This window comes from Mesitornis unicolor, unplaced genomic scaffold (genome assembly GCF_000695765.1).
Source record: "Mesitornis unicolor isolate BGI_N332 unplaced genomic scaffold, ASM69576v1 scaffold47461, whole genome shotgun sequence".
Classification (NCBI taxonomy): domain Eukaryota; kingdom Metazoa; phylum Chordata; class Aves; order Mesitornithiformes; family Mesitornithidae; genus Mesitornis; species Mesitornis unicolor.
The window spans coordinates 3,782-24,166 of record NW_010165338.1 but is presented as its reverse complement, the minus strand read 5'-3'; the positions used below and the strand labels follow the sequence as shown (position 1 = coordinate 24,166).

The 20,385-nt window shown below is 50.2% G+C and overlaps 1 protein-coding gene across 1 annotated transcript in view; it reads left to right on the top strand.

The window, feature by feature from the left end:
* SRGAP2 (SLIT-ROBO Rho GTPase activating protein 2) overlaps positions 1-15,550 on the top strand; it is a gene marked incomplete at its 5' end in the record, with an annotated part of 35,577 nt that extends 20,027 nt beyond the window's left edge. Inside the window, 8 exons of the mRNA XM_010194589.1 lie at positions 755-889; positions 2,050-2,155; positions 2,548-2,772; positions 5,870-5,949; positions 9,817-9,997; positions 10,398-10,544; positions 12,608-12,935; positions 15,167-15,550. Coding sequence (XP_010192891.1) covers positions 755-889; positions 2,050-2,155; positions 2,548-2,772; positions 5,870-5,949; positions 9,817-9,997; positions 10,398-10,544; positions 12,608-12,935; positions 15,167-15,550 — 1,586 coding nt within the window. The remainder of the gene's footprint in view (positions 1-754; positions 890-2,049; positions 2,156-2,547; positions 2,773-5,869; positions 5,950-9,816; positions 9,998-10,397; positions 10,545-12,607; positions 12,936-15,166) is intronic.
* Positions 15,551-20,385: the final 4,835 nt, after the last annotated feature.

Here is a 20,385-nt window from a genome sequence, read left to right as displayed (position 1 = left end):
GTTAACAATAACGTCTCTGCAGTTTATTACTTCATCCAGAACCCTTGGTGGCAGTTAATATCGAGGATAATGCTCCGGTTTGTAGAGGCCCATTTATTATCCTGTGTGTTATTAAGATAATAGGCAAGCTTTGGTAATTTCAGTCACATAATGGATATATATAGCTTCAATTTGAGGATTGCCCCGTCATTAAATCTAATAATACCTGATAGGGAGTTTTCCCTAGGGAGCAACTCCGTAAGTGGGTATCTTCTCTTTTGTACTGCATCCAAACTGTGGTGTATCTGCAGTGCAAATTACCTGTCCCTAATTCAGGGTGAGGTGGCTGCACCCCCCAATGCTCAGCGGCCTCTGGTGCGTGCACCGAGTGCTCCTCAGCGCTGGCTGTGGGCTCGCACAGACCCGCTCCTGCACTCGCGTGGTGCTCATCCCCGTGTGGTCTGTGAAGTTCACACCCTGCCAAAACCTCTGGAGCACCTCTGGAGGTGTCACTGCAGCTCCAGCAGCAACCCCAGCCCCATGGGCACAATCCCCCGATAGGAAACCATCCCGGGTCTCCCGGGATTGCGCTGAGGGGTCCCTTCACTGCCATGCACAGGAAATCTCTGCCTCATGCTGGTGCAGTGCAGTTGGAGTAGGAGGGATTAATTTGTGCTGCATAAAGTCCTTTTCTCCAGCTGAGGTGCATCCTTCCAGTCTGATCCTGTTCTGTGTTCTGATTTTTCTCGCCTGTTTCTCTTTGCTTGTCATGAAGGAGAAGACCCGTTGGCTGGGGACCAGAATGACCACGACATGGATTCGATAGCGGGAGTCCTGAAGCTCTACTTTCGAGGGCTGGAGCACCCCCTCTTCCCCAAGGATATTTTTCATGATCTTATTGCCTGTGTCAGTAAGTATATGAAGATCTGAAAAGAAACAGGATTAGTTTTTCTAATCTCTCCCTTTTCTCTCCTTGCTTCCCCCTCCAAAATAAGGTTTTTGTGGTGACTTTGATTGCGTTTGTGTGGCACAAGTCCTGGTCTCTGTTAGCCAGAGCCTGGTCACAGCCATCCTTACCCCAGTAGCAATTATTTAATGAGTGGGCAAGGAGATAGAAATGAACAGATTTCCAAGGGCTGTGCCAGGGATTCTTCTGAGGCAGTGCTTCATGACAGGATTCTTTTAAAGCAGAATTAAACAAGAAACTCAGTTTCTGAAAAGCAATCTCTAAGCCGTCTCATCAGAAGGTGCCAGAAATGCCCCATCGGCAGCAGGTCCGGCCAGAGGGGCCATCTCCTGGTAAAGAAGATCCATCATCAGGGCACTCACAGGCCAGTTGTGAACGTTTTTCTAAGGGTGGTTGGTGGGCCGAGGGTATTTTGGTTTGGTTTAGGGTTTTTTTGTATGTGAACAACCTAGTTTTAAATGGCCTGGCTGTTGCCACGTATTTCAGCATCGAAGAAGGGCTCTGTTGTCTGAGCAGTGAAATGGCCTTTGCGGTGGTGGCCTCTGAAGTAAAGCAGAAGACAACTGCTTCTAAAATGGCTTGTGGTTTTCTCCTCCTGATAAATGCATTTACAGAGTTGAATTCACATTATATGAAAAGAAAAATCTGCTTCCAAATAAGTCCTCCCTTCCGAGATGATTTATGCTGCCCACTTATTTCTCAGTAGGCTGCTGCACACAGAGCTCTTTGCCTCACCCTGTAACTATGTTAATTTTCCTTTGAGCATTATACAGTTTCTTCTTTAAACACCCACCTTTCCAAGCGAACTTGAATGAGCTCTTGTACCAGATGACATCCAGCTCCCACGCTAGGGAGGAACTTGCAGTGGAGTTGCGCGTGTTCAGGGACCTTCGTTGTCACAGGCTTTGCCAGCGGGGTCTGCAGCCGGAGGGGACAAGCCGGAGGATCCCAAAAATGGGCAGAGCCTTCCCTGCCCCTGCTGCGGCTCTGCTGGCTGCCTCCTTACTGCTTTGCACATGAACCATCGTAGTATACTGGTGTGGACTCGGTGGCAGGTTGGGACGGTGATACCATGGCTCTGTGGTCTTCTTTCTGCTTTTCAGCAATGGATAATTTGCAAGAGAGAGCGCTCCACATCCGGAAGGTGCTCCTGAACCTGCCAAAAACCACTCTGATTGTAATGAGATACCTCTTTGCATTCCTCAACCAGTGAGTATCCCTCAGAGCACCATCACCCTGCTGTGGGACTGGGTATCAGTGTGACACATGGCAGAACCAGCCTTCACGAGTGACCTGAGCAGCGGTTCGAGGTGCAGATGTGCTCCCCTTGTAAAGTCAGCACCCAGTACTCTTCACATGCTCTCAGACTTTTAAACTCCCTTTGGGCTTTCTGGTTTATTTCTCTGTAAATGCCATCAGTCTTGTATTTTACACAGACCCAAAATATTCGTGTCCCAGCTTTAAACAGCAGAAAGCCCTAAGCAGACCTTCCCAGCTCAGCTGCGTGTTCTCCAGCCAATGATGGTGATGGTGGTGGTGGTGGTGGTGATGGTGATGCTGTTCTCTGCTGTTAACTCTCCCTCAACTTGTGTCTTTCGCAGTCTGTCTCAGTTCAGTGAAGAGAACATGATGGATCCCTACAATTTGGCCATCTGCTTTGGGCCCACGCTGATGTCTGTGCCCGAAGGTCACGATCAAGTCTCTTGCCAAGCTCATGTCAATGAACTGATCAAAACCATCATCATCCAACACGAGAACATCTTCCCAGGACCGCGGGAGCTGGAGGGCCCAGTCTATAGCAGAGGTGGAAACACCGAGGATTACTGGTATGATAGACAGAGAAAATGACTGGGTGGATATTCATTTACAGATTAGCGTGCTACAGCCATGAGCTCTGCGTTGTCTAATTCGGGATTAGAGTGTCTGGCTCAGCCTTCCAGAAGTCTGCCTTATGGAAGAGAAGAAGGCTCTGGTATCTCTGGAGAGTCATCAACTGAATAGCTACTTTCTACCAGCTTATTTCTTTTCAGTTGTCAAACCTAGCGCGCTTATCTTGAAGGGCAAGGTTGTGTAGGGATTTTCTTGGATGTTCTGGTATGGGAGCTGCCAACATCCATCTATTTCTTTCTCTTTTTTTAAATTTACTTTTTTCTCCTGCTTTTGCCTTTTTTCCTGCTTGTCTGAGCCCTCTCTTCAGACACAGGGGTCACTGGCAGCTGAACCTAGAAAGCTGTGGCGTGGTTCAGTTTTCAGGGCAGCGCTGGAGGTGGGGGAGGGAAGAGGGAGGAATGCAAAATCACCATTTCCATCCAGCTTAAAGCTCAAGGGGCCCGGCCGCGTGTTCAGTCTGAAAGCCACATCTGGAAGCAATTCAGCCGGAGCGGCTCCTGTCATCTGGGGTGGAAGGTTGGGGAGTGGGGGAAGGAAAGGAGGTGTTTTCTTTCCTCCTGGCCAAGCTGATCTCTCCCTCTGAAAGCAAGGAATGTTAAGTTGTGTCCTGCTTCTCCCACCCCCCTTCCCTCCTCCAGTGACCCAGGAATGCAAATGATTATTTTCATATACTAAAATAAATACGTTTTTCTAAATGAAGTCACTCTGGTGACAGAGCCAGCCTTGTTCCCCGTCTTGTTTCAGGGCAGCTTTACCCATCAGCTCCTTCCCCGTGTGTGCAGTGAGGAGGGGCTCTGCGCTCACTGCTGTCTGCAGATGCCTTGCCAGTGCCTCCTCTGGAAATTCTGTTCGTTTTACCCCTCACTCTGATGTTTTTAGCTGATGTTATGTGTGAAAGAACTGCAGAGGGAAAATAAAATTGAGTCTTTATGGCCTTAAAGAAACACATTAACTTTTGACGAGAGGCTTTGTCCCTTAAGGTGAAGGGAGTAAAAATGTGAGCTGTTCAGCACCCTCTGAGGTATGGGTGATGCTTCCTGTGAGTATGCAGGAGGCACACTGTCCTGGAAGGTAATGGCAGTTTTCTGAAGGGATTTGGCTTTTCTTCATTGCCCATCCTAACCACCCTGCCCTCAGACCCAGTTAAGCAGAAAAGGGTAGAGGCAAGCAAGGGAGATGGCTTAATAAAGCTGGGAAGAAGCATCTGGTTCCCATTCAAGCCTTCTCATAGCCCTGGTATTCAGATAGTTGTTACGTATAGCCCGTAGGGCTCCTTGCTGCAAAGTGTGCGAGCAGCAGCGTGGATCCTCATAGTTCAGGGGATTCGTGGGGGAACGGAGCCGGCTGTGTCCATAAGCGCCTGGTGCCACTGCACGGGGCCGAGCTGTCCCTGTGAACTGCGGCTGCGGTTTGGCGTGGAGCTGCCCGGGTGCTCTGCACCTCCGTGCCCACACGCTTGCTGCGAGCGGCCGCTGCCAAGGAGCTCTGAAAGGGCTCGCCTGGCGCAGAGGAGGGTAGGGCGCAGTGCAGTTTATGACAGATTCAGGCTGCGCTGCAGACAGCTGTGAAATGCTGCCTTTGAGTCGAGCCTAGGGCTGTGCTGTGTCCATCTGAGACTGCATGGGGAGAGTCCAGGAGTCCTGCATGCAGGGAAGGAGATGGCTTATAGCTGCTCACCTCGCATTGCGTTCCTCTGGTGTTACCTATCGCTTGCACGAGCAGTATTGGAGCCCTCGGGTAAACCCAGCAGCCTGGCCCCAGCCACTGCCACATCCTGGGGCTTGCGCGGCTGAGGCTGCAGCAAGGACAGGTTTTTTGATGGAAGTGCTGTTGGAGGCATGGATAGGAAGAGGCGCGTGGTCTTTAGCATCGGCTGTGCGCGACATTACTTCACAGTCTGCAGGAAACTTTAGCCCTCATTGCTCTGTTCCTCTTGGGACCTCCATTTGGCTTCAAATTCTTCTGTAAACTTTATTAAGTAGCATAAAGGCTTTGCAAGGGATGGGAAAGGTTGATTCCTGAGGTACTGACTCAGAAGATGGTGGGGCAGGTTTGTGTTGTGTGGATTAAGCATAACGAGGCGCCAGAATTATCCAAACACTTTACCCCTTTTCCTTTTTCCTCTCTCCTTCAGAAGAGCACAGGAGGTAGGTTTCCAAGGGGAGGGCACTTCACAGCTCACTTTAACCATTGCAAAGCTATAAGGAGGGATGAAGAGAATTAAAAATCGCCTTTAATGAGCTACAGATTTGGCAATGTCTGGTAAGATGAGGAGCGAGGGCTTTTCCCCTCTGACAGGAGCAGCAGGGGACAGGCAATGGATCCTCTTCCAGTTTCCTTTCTGCCCCTGTCCGGAGGGAGCTGCTCGTGCAGCTCCTTACAGAAACATAACCTTTGGTTGCCACTTGTCTGTCGATCCCTTCAAAGCTTTTCTTCATGCGAAACGTAAATGAGTGCTCTTGGTGGCTTAGGTGCTCTGTAAATAAAGATTCCAGGGAATTATTCTGGCTACGGGAGTCGTTCGGTGAAATGAATGGGACAGTTTAGGATTGTGATAAAAGGGAAGGAGGGAGATGAGGAACTCAGACCTGGAAATACCATTATGAAGTGAGAAATAATTTCCCCCAGGAAGCGGCAGCTATCTCATCAGCCATCTAATGAGCTAATTAGAGCAATGGAGAATACAGCCCAGGGAATAATTCTGGCATGACAGAGAGGAGCTAGACCCAACGTGCTGCTGCTGTCTGGCTTGTAAACATCTCCAGAGGTCTGGGTTAGAAGATCTGAAGTTGGAGTTACCTGATAGCGTATGAGAAGGTCAACAGAGATGTTTGGTTTGCTCGATCAAATAAGAACTTAGCTTGATTTTCAGACCTCAGTGTGTGCAAATGCATCCGCAGAGTCTGTCACAGTGGAGCCCAGACATTGACTCCCGGTAGGGGTGTTCCTGGTGAAGCTGTCTCTGGTTGCTGTCAATGAGGGAGCTCAGCTTCCACCGTGTAAAGCACTGTCTCTCCTTTCCTTCTGTTGCAGTGAGAGCCCTCACGGAGAGAGAGCCTCCGCGGAAGACTCGGTTCCGGACGTGACGGCCGAGCACCACACCAGCGATGATGGTACGCAGTCTGTTCACTCCTGCCTGGCTGCTGCCACCCGCTGTGCGGGCGCGCTTTACATCCAAAGTGGAGTTTGAATCGGAGCAGTCACTTGAAACATCACGTACAGCATTTGGTGCCTAAAACTGTGGGATCAACAGGACTCTTTAGAAGCTGCCTGGCTATTTTTAGAGTGTCCCTTTTTTCCAAGGGTCTCTCATCTCAGCAGCAGCCCTGGGCACTCTGCGCTTGCACTGCCTGGGCTCATCTGTGCCCTAGGAGGAGCTTGGAGCTGGAGGTGGCGGGGAAGCGCAGAGCCAGGGGCTGGATGTGTTCAGTGTAAGCTCCCACTCCCCTGTGCGTGCCAGCATCTCCCTTCTCGGGAGCTTTGGCAGGGGAATTGTGAGCGCCTTGAGGAAGCGAACAAAATAAGATAAAAAGCTGTTTGCCCTCCCGTGGGAGCTGCGTTTGAAGGTGGAGGGTCCTGGTGGCCTCTCATGTGTAGTTTTCGGGTCTCTGTGGGGAAGCTCTGTTGCAGTTTGTGTCTGATCAGTGGAAAGGGGCACCAACACTGATCATTTCCTGAGGAAAAGGAAGTGTTCGTGATGCCTCCAAAGCCTCTTTCTGCAATGGGGATCAGCCCCATCCAGAGTGGAGGAAGAGATGACATTACTGGTGTGAGACACATCTCCAGCGTACTGACCAGCCATAAAGCAGACCGACCGAAACAGGACAGAATGGGGTTTTATTCTTGGGGTTTGGGCCCTTGCAGTTGTCTGAGAAGGTTCTGAGATTGTTTTACCTGTGATGGCCTCAGCTGCAGGGGTGGGAAGGAGCGAGCATTCCCTTAAAATGGGGTGGCATCCTTTTTGAGCCGGTCCTTAAGAATTTGCTCAATATTCCAGTTCCCGTGCTGCTTTTTTTGCTCTCTGCTCCAGCAGTTGCCTATCAAACCTTTGCCGTGGCGTTGCTGTGCTCCTGGCTTTGTGGTGTTCGCACACCAGTAACAAAGGGAGCGGTGTTGGGCATTGCTGGAGACGCTGGGAGATCGGCTGTCCCTCGGCACGGGCAGGCGCTGCCACAGCACTGCTCACCAGGGCTGCAGGGAGGAAACAGGAGCGAAGCGCGCGTTTGCTGCTGCCTTGAACACAGCGTTCTTTCTGAAAAGTGTTAGCTGCTTGAAAATGCATGAAAACCTGTCCTCTTGGAGTTTGTACCTAAGGGAGCGGTTTCACTGCTGAAATGAAGGAAGGATAACTCTTCCTGTAAAGGCTGGATCAAAGCCTGAGGGCTGAAACACCGTGGGGTGTCCTTGCGTTGTTTCTGTATGGGATTTCTAGAGTGCTCCTGTAGCTGCGAGGGCACAGCGATGGGAAAATGAGCAGTTAGAGATGAGAGAAGGACACTGTTTTATAGCCTCTGGAACTGAATTGCGTGGGGCCCCCGAGCAAGGTAACGTTTGGAGGCGTTTTGGATGGAGCTCTGCAACCTACACGGAATATTCCATAGGAAGGGGTTGGGAGGGAGCGTTTGGCACCGAAGCAGAGGAGGGAGCTGGGCTCTGTCTTTTTGAGGGAGCAGCGAGGTCTGGTTCCTCCTGCGCCGTGCAGTGTCGCACCTCGGTGTATTTGTCAGAAATGCCGTGTACGACTCCACGGCTCAGCGGGACGGGGGCTTTTCGGGTTTTCTCACTTTAGATGTGACCACGCATTTGCTGCTTTAGCCCCTCTGTGAGGCTGCGCTGGTCCTCACAGTGAAGCTGTCATCCCAGCTGCCTTTGGTGAGAGGCGAATTGGTTTTGGGGTGGGGGCAGAGGTGTTTTGCAGAGCATCTGCGCTGTTAGCCTTCAGCTCACTGTTCCAGGGAGGGTCACTGGTTTGAGGCAGGCTAAGAGGTCAGAAACGCTGGAAGAGAAGCGGTCGTGTGTTTGTTAAATTATGCGAGTGGAAAGACTTTAAACAGCTGCTTTCCTGCGCGGGCTGTCAGACTGGCAGGGGTAGCTGTTTGGCTTTGCCTTATTGCTCTGTGTTCACACAGCTTTCTTCTCTGAGCAGAAGTGTAGTAGGAAAAAGCTACTGGAAATTAGAGTCTAAAATCACTTCTCTGGACGAAAGCCAGAGTCCTAAAAAGCAAATTGGAAACATAAGAAACCTGAGTGCCACACTCATCTGGAACAATAAACACTTCTTAATGAAACAGATGGACTTTACAAAACCCTGCTCCTATCCTCTGTGTAAATGGAGGGGGACACCAAAACCCAGCGTTACTGGTTTTTAGTGTTGCGAAGAAGTGAGCTCCAGAGGCAAACCCAGACACCCCCGTGCCTTGGGGCGTCAGGAACACGGCGGCTGTCGCAGGCTGCGGACGTGGGCCGGGCTTTTCTCAGCCCTGCAGGTTCCCCACTGGTTGCTGGGGCTGATAATGGGATTCGTGTGGGGCTGGCCGCAGGCGTACCCAAAATGTGTGATTTGACAGAGCTCTGAGCTGTCTGCATTAGTAACAGGGAAATTAATTGCTGGCGGTGGATGCAGCAGATGCTGTGGCCGATTGCCCTCTGTGCTCGGTGGCTTGGTGCTGTGTAACTGCAGGCGCTGATGGATGGGATGAGACCGGCCGATGCGACGCTGTTACTGCAGCATCAGCTCGCTCAGATGGGGTTACACTCTGTTTTCTCAAGCCCAGCTACCACCTTGCCTTGGAGACCTAACTCTCGTGTGTCTGCTCTCACAAGGAATAATTGTAAAAGCTGTGGCTCGTGTCTGGCCTTCCAGTCTTTTTTGGCTGGTTCTCGCGCTGTAGAAGCTTCCTGTGGTGCAGAGGAGATTTTGGGATGAAATGCGTATCCTTCCTTATCCAGGAGGAGGAACCACAAGTCTCTCTCTCCAGGAAAGAACTCGATTTCTATGGGCTGCTTGGCTGTGCTAAAGCTCCTTTAAAGTCATTAGAGGCTGGAGTCTGCTGGGGCCATGTGGCTGAGCTCATCTCCATTCCCCTGATGCCTGCCTAGAATTTGGAGCTGGCTTAATCTAGACTTAGACTCAACCAATGACAGTCTTAAAAATAATCCACACGAATCTCGTATTGATTTTCCCAGGTGTCTAAATGCCCGTATGGTCGCTCTGTGTAACATCAGAGTCCTGCAGGATTAGCGGCTGGTTGCAGCGTGGCTGTAGCTCTGTGGGTGTTTCAGGTGGAGCAGCGGGGTCTGCAGCGCGTTGTGCTGTGCTCGCTGTGCACGGCGCCGCTGTACGGGCCCGGGAGCCGCTTGCTCTCCCGACGGCTGCACAAACCGCGGCGCTGGAGGCACCGAGTGTTTTCCTTGGCATCCCTGGCAGCTCGGTGAACAGCGCCTGCTCTCCTGGGCCAGGTGAACCGCGCAGGCAGCAGAGCCTTCCTCTGAATGGACGCTTTATTTCTTGAAGCAGCTTGGGATCGGAGGATGTTGCCCTCCCTGAATGCAAATCACAGCCTCTGCTCGCCTGCCCAGGAGGTTTAGTTTAGCTGCCTTTAGGAAGGCACAACATAGGCAGGTTTTTGTCTGAAACCTGATTGCTGCCCAGCTTTGAGATCTGTTTTATTTTAAGGAAATACTCATTTTGCCGTTGCCACTTCCGTCTCGGTACACTGGATTGCTGTAGGTGGGTCGATGGCTTGGAAAACCCGGATGTGTCCACCACGTAGGGACTGGGTAAATGCTGAGTTTGCAACATCCCCGTGTTACAGGGGTTCTCCTCTGAATCTCACCCCTTCAACCCTCTGCTGCACCAAGAAGCAGCACTCTCTCCTCTCTCCCATGATCACGAGCTGCTTTATGGTAGGTTCAAACTGTTGGATACATACGTGAGCCCGAGTTTAGTGAATTGTTGTTTGTTCCCTTCTGTCTCCTAGAGTGTGAGCCCATAGAGGCGATAGCGAAGTTCGACTACATTGGCAGGACTGCTCGAGAGCTGTCCTTCAAGAAAGGAGCTTCTCTCTTGCTCTATCAGCGGGCCTCAGATGACTGGTGGGAGGGACGCCACAACGGCATCGACGGCCTCATCCCTCACCAGTATATCGTCGTTCAGGACACGTACGTTACCCTTTGGGCCCATCCGCAAGATGGGCTGGCTTAAAACCCGGGTGTGGAGCAGTGTTTGTGTCCAGATGTTGGCACCAGGGGGAGAGTTCATCCTCCGACCTCCCCTGTGGGAAAAGGGGAGTCCTCCCGAAACGCGCAGAGCTCGCAGGGACGTAGGTGGGATATAGAGGTGGGATGTAGGAACTGCTCTGGTGCTGTGGCAGACAGAGCTGGGGTCTCCAGGCTGCTCACAGACATCAGGCTCTCATTTGAAAGATAATATAACAATTCCTAAGAGAAAGATGCCTTCGCGGAGCTGTTGTCCTGTATGTATGCTCACACACAGTGCTGTATCTGAAATTCAGTGCTGTTGGTGCTGGTTTGGTTGTGAACCTTCCCTCCTCCTTCCTAGCGAGGATGGTGTCTCTGAACGATCCAGTCCGAAGTCTGAAATAGAAATAAACTCTGAGCCACCGGAAGAAAAAGTGACTGCGAGAGCTGGTGCCAGCTGCCCAAGCGGGGGTCACGTCGCTGATATTTACCTTGCAAACATCAACAAGTAAGAGCAGCCTTGCGTTATTTTACTTAACGTAGAGATCTTGGTGATGAGTCCAGTAAAATACTTCCCTCCCTGCGAAAGGGTAACTAGTGAGTGCTACCACCATTTGTCTCTGCTTCCCTCTCCTGACTTGCTCACATTTTGCTGTCCTCTCTCTCTCTATCACCAGCATGGCCAATGCTAATTTTAAATCCCACTGGCTTCTCTTCCCTATCCCTCAGGTGCCATCTGTTCCCGTTTTCCCAAATATGTCCTATTTTACACGCTAAGCACACAGATAGAGCGGATTTGTTCTTGTAATCGTGTGTTCCCAGTCCTTGTTATGTTCTGTGGTTTGTTGTGTCTCGCTCACGTTTACCGTGTTGTGTGTTACGGGGTGGGGACCATTTCTTCACAGACCAGTGTCACGTTCTGTGCTGAGTGGACCCAGGCCCCACCATCTGGCACTGCCCGTAACATCCTCTGTCTCCCCAGCACTTCTCACCTCAGGGTGCTGTGACCGTCTGCTCGCAGCGGAACCGGCACCTCCCTGCTGCTCTACCTGCACCTCCCCAGCCAGAAACTGCTGCTTTGGCCAGCACTCAGCATAACACAATAAAAAACGGGAAACAAGCTAGTAACAGACTGCATTTATTGATCTGTTCTTTATTCTAGAGCAGACTTCTCTTCCTTATCTTTCTGATTATTTCCTTAATACTAAAAAAACCCCACATCTCTTGTGCAGTGAAGGTATTAATTTGATAATTACAGCTTCATGGGAGTGGATATCTTTAACTTTCAGTTAATTTAACAGAACGTAGTCTATCAGGGCGCTAACAGAAATGCATCCTATTTCAAGGTTTGCCCTGCTCATGCCCTGCATGGCCAGGTCCTTGGTTTAGGGGGCCAGCAGAGCTCTGACGTAGCAGGGAAGCTGTGTTAACCTGCGTCAGCTGGGGTCTGAGCTTGCTTTGTGCTGTTTCTTGTCTGAGCCGTTGATTTTGCCACTCCACCAGCTAGGGCAAGATCTGTGTAACAGCCGTGTTGGAGCCCCACCAGGGGCTGGTTTCGGTAGTGCTGGCTGTAGTGTTTTAAGAAGCCTGGGTAATGTCCACTCCAGTTTTTTCCCTTTACTAGGGAAAGTGATATTCAGCAATAGTAGCATAAGACTCATCTTGTTGTTTTTTCTTTAGGAATGAATCTTCTGACCTATGTGTGAACAGACTTGAGCAAAATTAAATCAGATGGTTTCGCAATGACAGTTGTGCCACCCACTGAATTATTATGTGGATGCCAAAATCCTACTGGAGTTAACACTTTCTTGCAATTATTCATGGGGCTGGTGCTATCTATAAATGGATCCTTCCCTGTATAATGGATGCCAAGCTTCAGACCTATGGCATAAAGTATTCTGCTGCATTGGCCTTCATATGATTTGAGTGGAATCGTGCTGCCAGACCGCATGGTGCTGGGGTAGAAACTAAATTGTTTGGACCAGCTCATCCATTTGACCTCATCTCTTGGTGTATCTGTAGCCCTACATAGATAATGCCTCATGGTGCTGCTAAAGCGATGAAAAAGAAACGTCTGTTACCACCAGCAAATACTGGAGATGCTCGTTGACCCCAAACTAGGGGGCTCTTTGCTTGCCAGTCTCTGAAAATGATAACTTGATGCCTTGGGCCAGGAGCTTAGTAGACTTATACTGTGTCCTCCAGTCAAGAAATTGTAGCTCTGCTCTTCTAATGTAATAAAACACATCATCAAAACCTGTTGATGGCACGGAGGGTTTTTTTTGTTCAAACGTAAATTCATTTCTTCTTGACCAAGTTAATTATGTTCCATCCAAGTTTTCTGGTTTTGCTGTCAATGTGCACGGCCGCCAGAAAGTCAGCCTTGTCGTTAGAAGTGTTAAACTGGAATGCCTTATAATTTCACTGTTTCACAACGATGCCTAAAACCCTTTGTAATCTGGGTACCCTTATGTCTCTTCCCGTTGTCCTCTGTGTTGTTTTGGGGGGATATCTTCAAATGACAGCCCATGTACCTGCTTGCATTGACTTGTTTTGCTTTTGTGACTGAAGGCAAAGAAAGAAACCAGAGTCAGGCAGCATCAGAAGAGCCTTCCGTCAAAGTGACAGCCACGGCCTAGGTAGTTCAATGGCAGAACCCGCCTCCCCAGGAGCCATAGCCGGTTCCAGACCCTCATCTCAGCCCATTCTGAGCCAAAGTCTTCCCAAGGACGTTCCAGATAAGTGCTCCATCAGTGGCCACGGCAGCCTCAATTCCATCAGCCGGCACTCGTCCCTGAAGAACAGGATGGACAGCCCGCAGATCCGCAAAACCGTGACGGCAGGGAGGTCCAAGAGCTTCAACAACCATCGGCCCATGGACCCTGAAGTCATTGCGCAGGTAAATGGCAGCGCTCGGCCTTAGAGGTTTGTTTCGGAAACTTAAAGGATGTTGGGCACAATGAGATGTTTCAGTGCGAGGTCTAATTTAATCTCCTATCCCTTTCCCTTCTCGCAGTGCAGTATTAACTTACTCCACAGCTTGAGTCCAGTCTTTCAACCTCGCTTTGTGTAGGTCACTGAGGCCGCTTTCATGAGCGAAGATAAACACTCAGGTCCTTCCTCCGTAAAATCTTGGTCCTGCTCATTATTCAGAATCTCGTCTCAACAATAAAAACGTCCATTTCACAAAGTTACACAGATTCCAAAGCTGTCAGCAAAAAATTAAACAATCATAACTTCAAGACACGAGAAAAGTGAAGTATTTAGTGTCAGTTTAACGTTCTCCTGTCAGTTGTGCAAACTTCCCTGTGGTTTGACATTGGAAGCATATGGAGCCGTACAGTCAAAACGAAAGCAGGCTGCCGAGTTGTGCAGTGCTCACAGTGGCATCTTTATGTGCTTGCAGGGTTCAGCGTGGGATTAGAAACCAACTTTGAACATAATATGGCTCGTTTTCATTAGTTATTTAGACGAGTGCCTGGAAATGAGAGCAGGCTCCCGATGCGTATGCAGCTGTGTTTTAGCTTTGCAAAGGGCTCTGCTTTGGGACTGACCAGACAAGAGGGCAACGTCTCCTCAGATTCCTTCTGTGTGGCTTAAAGAGAAGGGGTTCTGGGTGTTCTCCTCCATCTTTGCTCGTTTTGCCCCGGACTGGTTTACTGCAGTGTTTTTGACCCTGTGCGTGTTCTCTTCGTCTCCATGCGCAGCGATCGGTCCCGTCCCCGTGTCAGTGCCTGCTGCTAACAGCACCGCATCCGTGCATCTGTGCGTGCACAAACAGAGCAGAACACAGCTGAAATAGACTTGAAAGGTGCAGCTACGGATGGGGTGAACGAGGGAAGTGCTGCAGCTTTCCCTCCCCTCTCTCCCGCTCCAAGCTGCTGGATGTGCCTGCACACGTGGGGTGCCTGTACCAACTGCTCGCAGTATGCGTGGATCTATCTAAAGCCAAGGAATGCTGGGGGCTCGCATTACAGAGCCGCGGCTCAGGAGGCTGTGGGTTTCTAAGGAGCTGAGGCAGAGATGTGAATATTAAACATCATTGTTATTGACAAAACAGCAATGTCAAGTAGTAATTTATGTCCAAATAAAAACCTGATACATCCTCTGATGGAAAGTTGTGTTTTGCTGTTAAAATACCTTCAGCCTGTTTATTGCAGTGGAATTACAATACAGGGTTCTTGTTGCCTTCATGTTTCATTGTCCCTCCAAGGCTTTGGCTGACATAAATCAGTTCTTTGTGTCTTCAGTGAAGCTCTAACGGAGTTGTTCTGTGTCCTCTTCCTGCCAGGGGTGAACTCCACTGCTCCCACTGGAGACTCTGGGGAGAAAAGGAGGAGAGGAGGGGGAAGCTGTGTTAAATTAGTGTTCCTCTTTGCCCTGCAGGGTCTGTTCAGACACCATCTAATAATGATCGTGCATTTCACGTGTTTACCCTGACTTCACAAGCAGGATCTGCCTGGCCTCGGGACAGGCTGGGGAGGGTCCGATTGCTGTCTCTGGTTTCTTCCCCGTTCTGTCACTGATTCACCTTCCCCACCCCCCAAAATCCTCTGAGGAAGCTGCAGAGCTGCAGCCAAGCTGTGAGTCACGAAAAGGCTGCGCTCTGCTGCTCTCCACTGAATTCTGCGCACCAGCAGCGCGGGCTGCAGCAAACGTGTGGGTCCTGCTGTGGCCCAGAGCAAAAAGGACACGTTTTTATCCCAAAATTATTCTCTTTATTTGCTATTAACTGTACTGTGTTCTGAGAGGAAGGAGAAGTGCTAATTTCTCTATATGTTTCTGACACCTTCTGTGTTCTCTAAAACACGAAATTTTGAGTCCTTTTGAGTTCCCTTTCTGGGAAGGGAAGACAGCTTGGACAGCAGGAAATCAATGAGGCAGCAAGAGCACACGAGGATTTCAGCATTCGCTGTATGGCCCATCAGCCCGAGTCAGAACCATCAATCCCTCCTTCAGGACTTTCCGCTCCTGAGTCTCGCGTGCCAAATAGAGCACAAGAGTGGATCCTAATATTGGAACCCCTGCTTTTCTGTTCACTGCTGCGTTTTGGGGTTGCTCAAGCAGCATCTCTCTGTATTTACGTGCCCGGGTGCTGTTACTCACCTGGTTTCTCTTTTGTATTTGCAGGACATCGAAGCTACCATGAACTCTGCTCTGAACGAGCTGCGGGAGCTGGAGAGGCAGAGCAGCGTGAAGCACACCCCAGACGTCGTCCTCGACACCCTGGAGCCTCTGAAGACATCTCCGGTGGTGGCCCCCACCTCCGAACCTTCCAGCCCTCTGCACGCTCAGATCCTCAAGGACACTGAACCGGCTTTCCAGCGCAGCGCCAGCACGGCCGGCGACATCCCCTGCACCTTCAGGCCCGTCAAGTCGGTCAAGATGGCCTCGCAGGTGAAACCGCCGGCCACGCGGCCGAAGCCTGCGGTTTTCCCCAAAACAACCGCCACGAGCCCCGGCGTCGCCGCCTCTGCGTCTCAGCAGCCCGCTGACAAGTCCTGTACTGTCTGACACACCTGATGCTGCTCTGTGGGTGTAACTGTGTTGTTTTCAGATGAAGAGACTCCGTTAAAGACCTTACAGTTCTTATTTAACTAATTTCTCTTGAACTTCTGCTGAAGGTCAGTTGTGAACTGCTACTTACTGCTGGGAGCGCTTCCTGGGAGTAAACTGAAGTGGTAACGACCTCGTCCCATGTGATGTTCCACCCGTCCATCAGTGATGTTGTAGGGCAAAACAGTTCATGCCACGCGTAGGAAATCCACTGTGGGGTCACTGTGAAGCTGAGGAGGAAAACGCACCGAAAGCGATGAGTTGGATCTTGGTTTCTGGTTGATGCCTTCTTCAAGTGCTTGGCCGCTGAAGGAAACCTCTGGTGGCATCACGTTTGGAATACTGGTGTAGTGACTGATATATTCTGTGTTGCATTTATCACAGGGAAACAATAGGATAGATTTTAGTCTATTGCATGTTTTGGTGCCACTGGTTACGTGGAGCTTGGACATGCCTGTTTCTTGTGCATTCTGATGATGATTCCGTCGCCCGCTGGTGCCGTGGTGGTTAAGGGTCTGTCTCGACTGCCATCACATCCTCTGGTTTGGTTTGTTTGCTCCCCGTTCCTCTTGGCCATCCAGCCTCATCCTTAGTCGACACTTGTCATGAAAATAGTTCACCCTGGAACGCTCTTAGATTTTTGTGGAGTTATACGTAATTGTGTCTGTGCAAATATAAACAAACGTGCTCCTGAGTTTAGGAGCACAAGAAAGAGCCCAGTTGTTGCTTATGGACAATCTTGCTGTTTTCCCCCTTTGCTCTCCCATGTTGAAAAACAGCTTTATTGTTTTTCAGTGTAATTTTCAGCCCGTAGGCTGTGATGTGGTGTGTGGTCTCGGGAGACTGAATGTAAAAACAAGTTAACTTTTGAAAACTTGGCGTACTCTGATGGGAGTCCCTTTCGTAACGCACACGTTCTTGGTTTCATCACACGTCAAGATGGATCCTTACTGAAATCCCAGTTACGAGCACTGTAAAGACTTTGGTCAGAAGTTCTCAAGCTTTGTATCTTCTCCCTCTTCCTGGCTGCAGACGCCTCGGGCAGTGGCTGCGAGCTGCTCTGGGGCTCCCCGCTCTGGGGCTCCCCGCTCTGGGCCGGGGCAGCGCGAGGCTCCCCTGTGCACCCGTGGCAGCGCCGCCCTGCGCCTCCGCGGACGGGAGCGGGTTCCTGGGGTCTGTGTTTATGGGCAGGCAGCAGACGCCGCTCGCAGGCTGCAGGAGCTCTTCTGTACTCTGAGATTTTCTGCAGTGTTAACGTTTATTTAATTTAAAACAAAACTCACAAAACAAGGTTTGTGCCACTTGGAACGGTGAAGACGACCTCGCGGTCCCGCAAGAGAGGAGGCTCTGGCTGACCTTCAGTTCACCTTGTGCCCAAACTTCTCTGGGATTTAAAAAGAAGCTGCACATCGTATCTCTTCATCAAATAAATTCAGGCAAGGACAAGATAAGAAAAGTCATTTTCCTCTCCCGATAAACTGAGTTTATTTTTAATTTGTGGGTTTCTCACACTTAGCTTCCTTTTGACTGCAATGTCGTTTTAATTGGCACTTAGTAATTAAAAAAGAAGAAAGAAAAGTGACACTTCTAAGAACAGTTTCTTCAATGTACCTTCCCGATGCATTTAGGATGTTCCTCAGAGGAGTGAACAGGGTTTTACTGCGTCCCTGTCCATCCACACGCACACCCTCGTCTCTGCAGATGTAATATATCCGTACTAACGGTGGTTTTGGAAAAGACCGACTTTCTCTGTGCCCTAAGAACACAACTGGGGAGCGCCGGGAAGGTCTCGGTGCGGACGCTCCCGTGTCGGTGTCTCCTGGGCCACTGGGGAGCAGCCGTTCCCCGAGGGAAGCACGGGGCGATGTGACCATCGCCGCTCCCAGCAGCACGACCAGCAACCTCTGCTCTCAGGTTCTGATGGACTCCTACCGCCAGGGAACCACTCGTTCTTTTGGGGAAAAATAGGACTAAACTTGCAATTTTTTGCTCAGGCAGAACTTTCTGGTGTTTATTTTAAGTAGAGACTTTTTTGTTTTCTTTTCTTTTTGGTCTTATTTTCTTTTTGGTCAGGAGCGACCGAAGTTAATCTGTGTCAAGAGCAGGATCTCTGTAAATTACTGCAACTCATTTGTAATGCCTTATTTTCCTTCTATTTTTATGCCTAGCATCCATGTTTTTAGGAGTAAGTGTCCAGCCACGCACAGCACATTTGGAGGAGATGCTCTTTTCTATCTTCGAGGTCTGAAGTATGGAAACTAAAAGCTAAAAAAAAGACTTCAGGTTACTGTAACAGCAACTGTCTGTATCTGAATTACTGTGCTTATCTCTAGCATCCACAGCTCTGGGACAATCCTACTGTCAAGGGGAATGCCTCGCAGGATACCCTGTACATCGAGCAACAAAACTGGAATTTTGGTGTGCACTGTGATTGACACTTGACTACAGCAGCAATACGGCAGGCTGCACGTCCTTCCCCGTCCTCTGCCCGGCCAGCAGCCAGCTCAGCGCACACGGGAGAACGGAAACCACGCGAGGAAACCGTGAGCTCGTCTGCTTCGCTCTGCGGCCGTGCAGTGCTCGCCACCGCGGCTTTGTGAGCGGCCGTGGGAGACGCGGGGAGGAGGAACCGGAGCCGTCGGCACCGCTCCCTGCGGAAGAGAAGAGCCCGGAGCGCAGCGCAGGACGACGCGGGCTTGCTTGGGGCGGTATCAGTGTTACTTCATGTCTTCATAGAAGAAATATTAGCTCTTCCATGGAAATTCTCTTTCATGACTTTCCTGTAATGTTTGTGTCAAATATAAGGACAAGAAGTGTTTGATAACTGGAATAACGTATGTCTGTTTGATAGTGCTTTGTATGAACAAAGGGTTCTTGTTCATCAGATGTTGGATTGAAATAATCCAAAGTGAAACTTTTAAAATAAAATACGATTTTAGGTGATCAGTCTTAATAGCTCTAACCTTTCATGTTTTATTTCCCTAGTTGGGAATGGAGCAGTGTGCTTTAACAGTTGCTAAATTTCTGCCTCTCTAAGGCAATCCAAAGGCTCGCAGTTTATAAACTGCAGATGTGTTCTTCACGTCAAACCAGTGGGACACGATCAGACTCTCACTTTATCTGTATTGGGTATTTTGTTGCAATGAAAATGATTAAATGATTAGAGTGCACTGTGACAGCAGAGAAAATTGTTGTATATGTATGTATTTTGATACCTGTTCAAAAAGAGTCTTTGGGTTTCCTGTGATGAATACCTCATATGTTGGGTTCTGGGAGTTTCTGTTGCTTTCTTCTTCCTTTTTTTTTAAGGCAAGATTGTTCTTGCACAAAAGTAGGTTAAGATAACCGAGTTCTCATAACTTTATTTACCGAATGAAAACACTTCAGCGTTTGGCAAGAAATTCCCTCAGTTGCAGTTCCCCACCTTGCTCCTGGTCTGGGCTGAGCGGTCGCCCGCGCCTGGAAGAGCTCTGCAATACTGGGACAAAAGAGGCCGTTGCCGATGGAGTTTGCTGCCTTATTTCTCCTCTGTGTGTCAGGACCTCAACTGCAGCTGAACGCTGTGTGGTTGGGGATTTGTTGAGCATCTGGGAGATGTTCTTCCATAGAAATCGGTGTCTGTAGGGAGCTCTGCAGATCCCTTACGCACATGGACCCCATTGACCGGGACGCTGTCGGCTGGTGGAACGCGGCTGAGGGAGCGCTGGAAGGAGGTGATGGGAATAGGAATATAAAGAAACACGGCCAGTTTGTGTGAGGGCCTTGGGGAGAGGTTGAGCTGTGTGGCCCCTGCCCTGTGAGCACGGGCTTGGGTTTGGGCACGGGAGCAGCTGCTGCCCCCCTGGTTCATGGTGTGGTGGGGACATGGGGTACCCACGTCAGGCAGGATCGAGCCCTGACCCTATTGGGTTGTGCTGCAGAACATAAATACATTTAATTACTGGTCTGTGGACTGCAAGCTAGGAAAGCTGCTTTAAAACCAAACCAAACAACCAAATGAAAAGGAAAACAGAAGCATTTGGGCACTCCCATTCGAATGAAACAGAAAACGAGTTTAACAAGGTGGGGATTGATTTATTTTGAGGTTTTTTGTATTCACAAAAATAATGAGCCTTTCTGGCCTGGGCAAGCGTCCCCCGAACACAGCTGCGGACACGAGGCTGTGTCTTCAGCGGCGTGGTGCCACTCGAGGCCTTTGCGGGGGGCAGCCGTGTCCTCCCGTGGGTGAGCGCGGTGCTCCCGGCCTCCGGGCACGGGCAGAGGCGAGCACTGGGCTGGACGTCGGGGTTTGAGCTCCCACGTCACTTCTAAGGTCATCCCCTCTGCAGGTCAGCTTCCTGCTTGTCTCTGTGCACAGAGAACCTGGTACTTGAAGAAGTAATAACCCATACTTGACCCCCTGCCTTGTGCCCGATGCGGGGCCGGGGCTGCGTCACGCACAACCGGGGCGGCTGTGGGGGCGTCTCCATCGCTTCCCCCATGAGCGCCACCCAGGCCTGCTTCTGGGAGTCTGTTTTGGTGCATCCAGAGCTGCCAAAACGCCCGATTCGAGGCCTGGGAAAGGAAAGGTGGTTTTTTTTCCTGTTCTATCTTGTGCTTCCTATAACCAAGTTGGAGACAAGAGTGGTGTTTGTCAATGATGGGCCAAAACAGAGGTGAAGGCGGAGAGGGAGGCAGCTCCCGCTGTACTAATACTTGACACACCAAGCTTCTTACAGGGTAAATATTTAGCAGTTTGCAACGGCAGTGTTAGGTGGACCCTTCCCTTTAACGGCACTGTAGGAACCTTACTT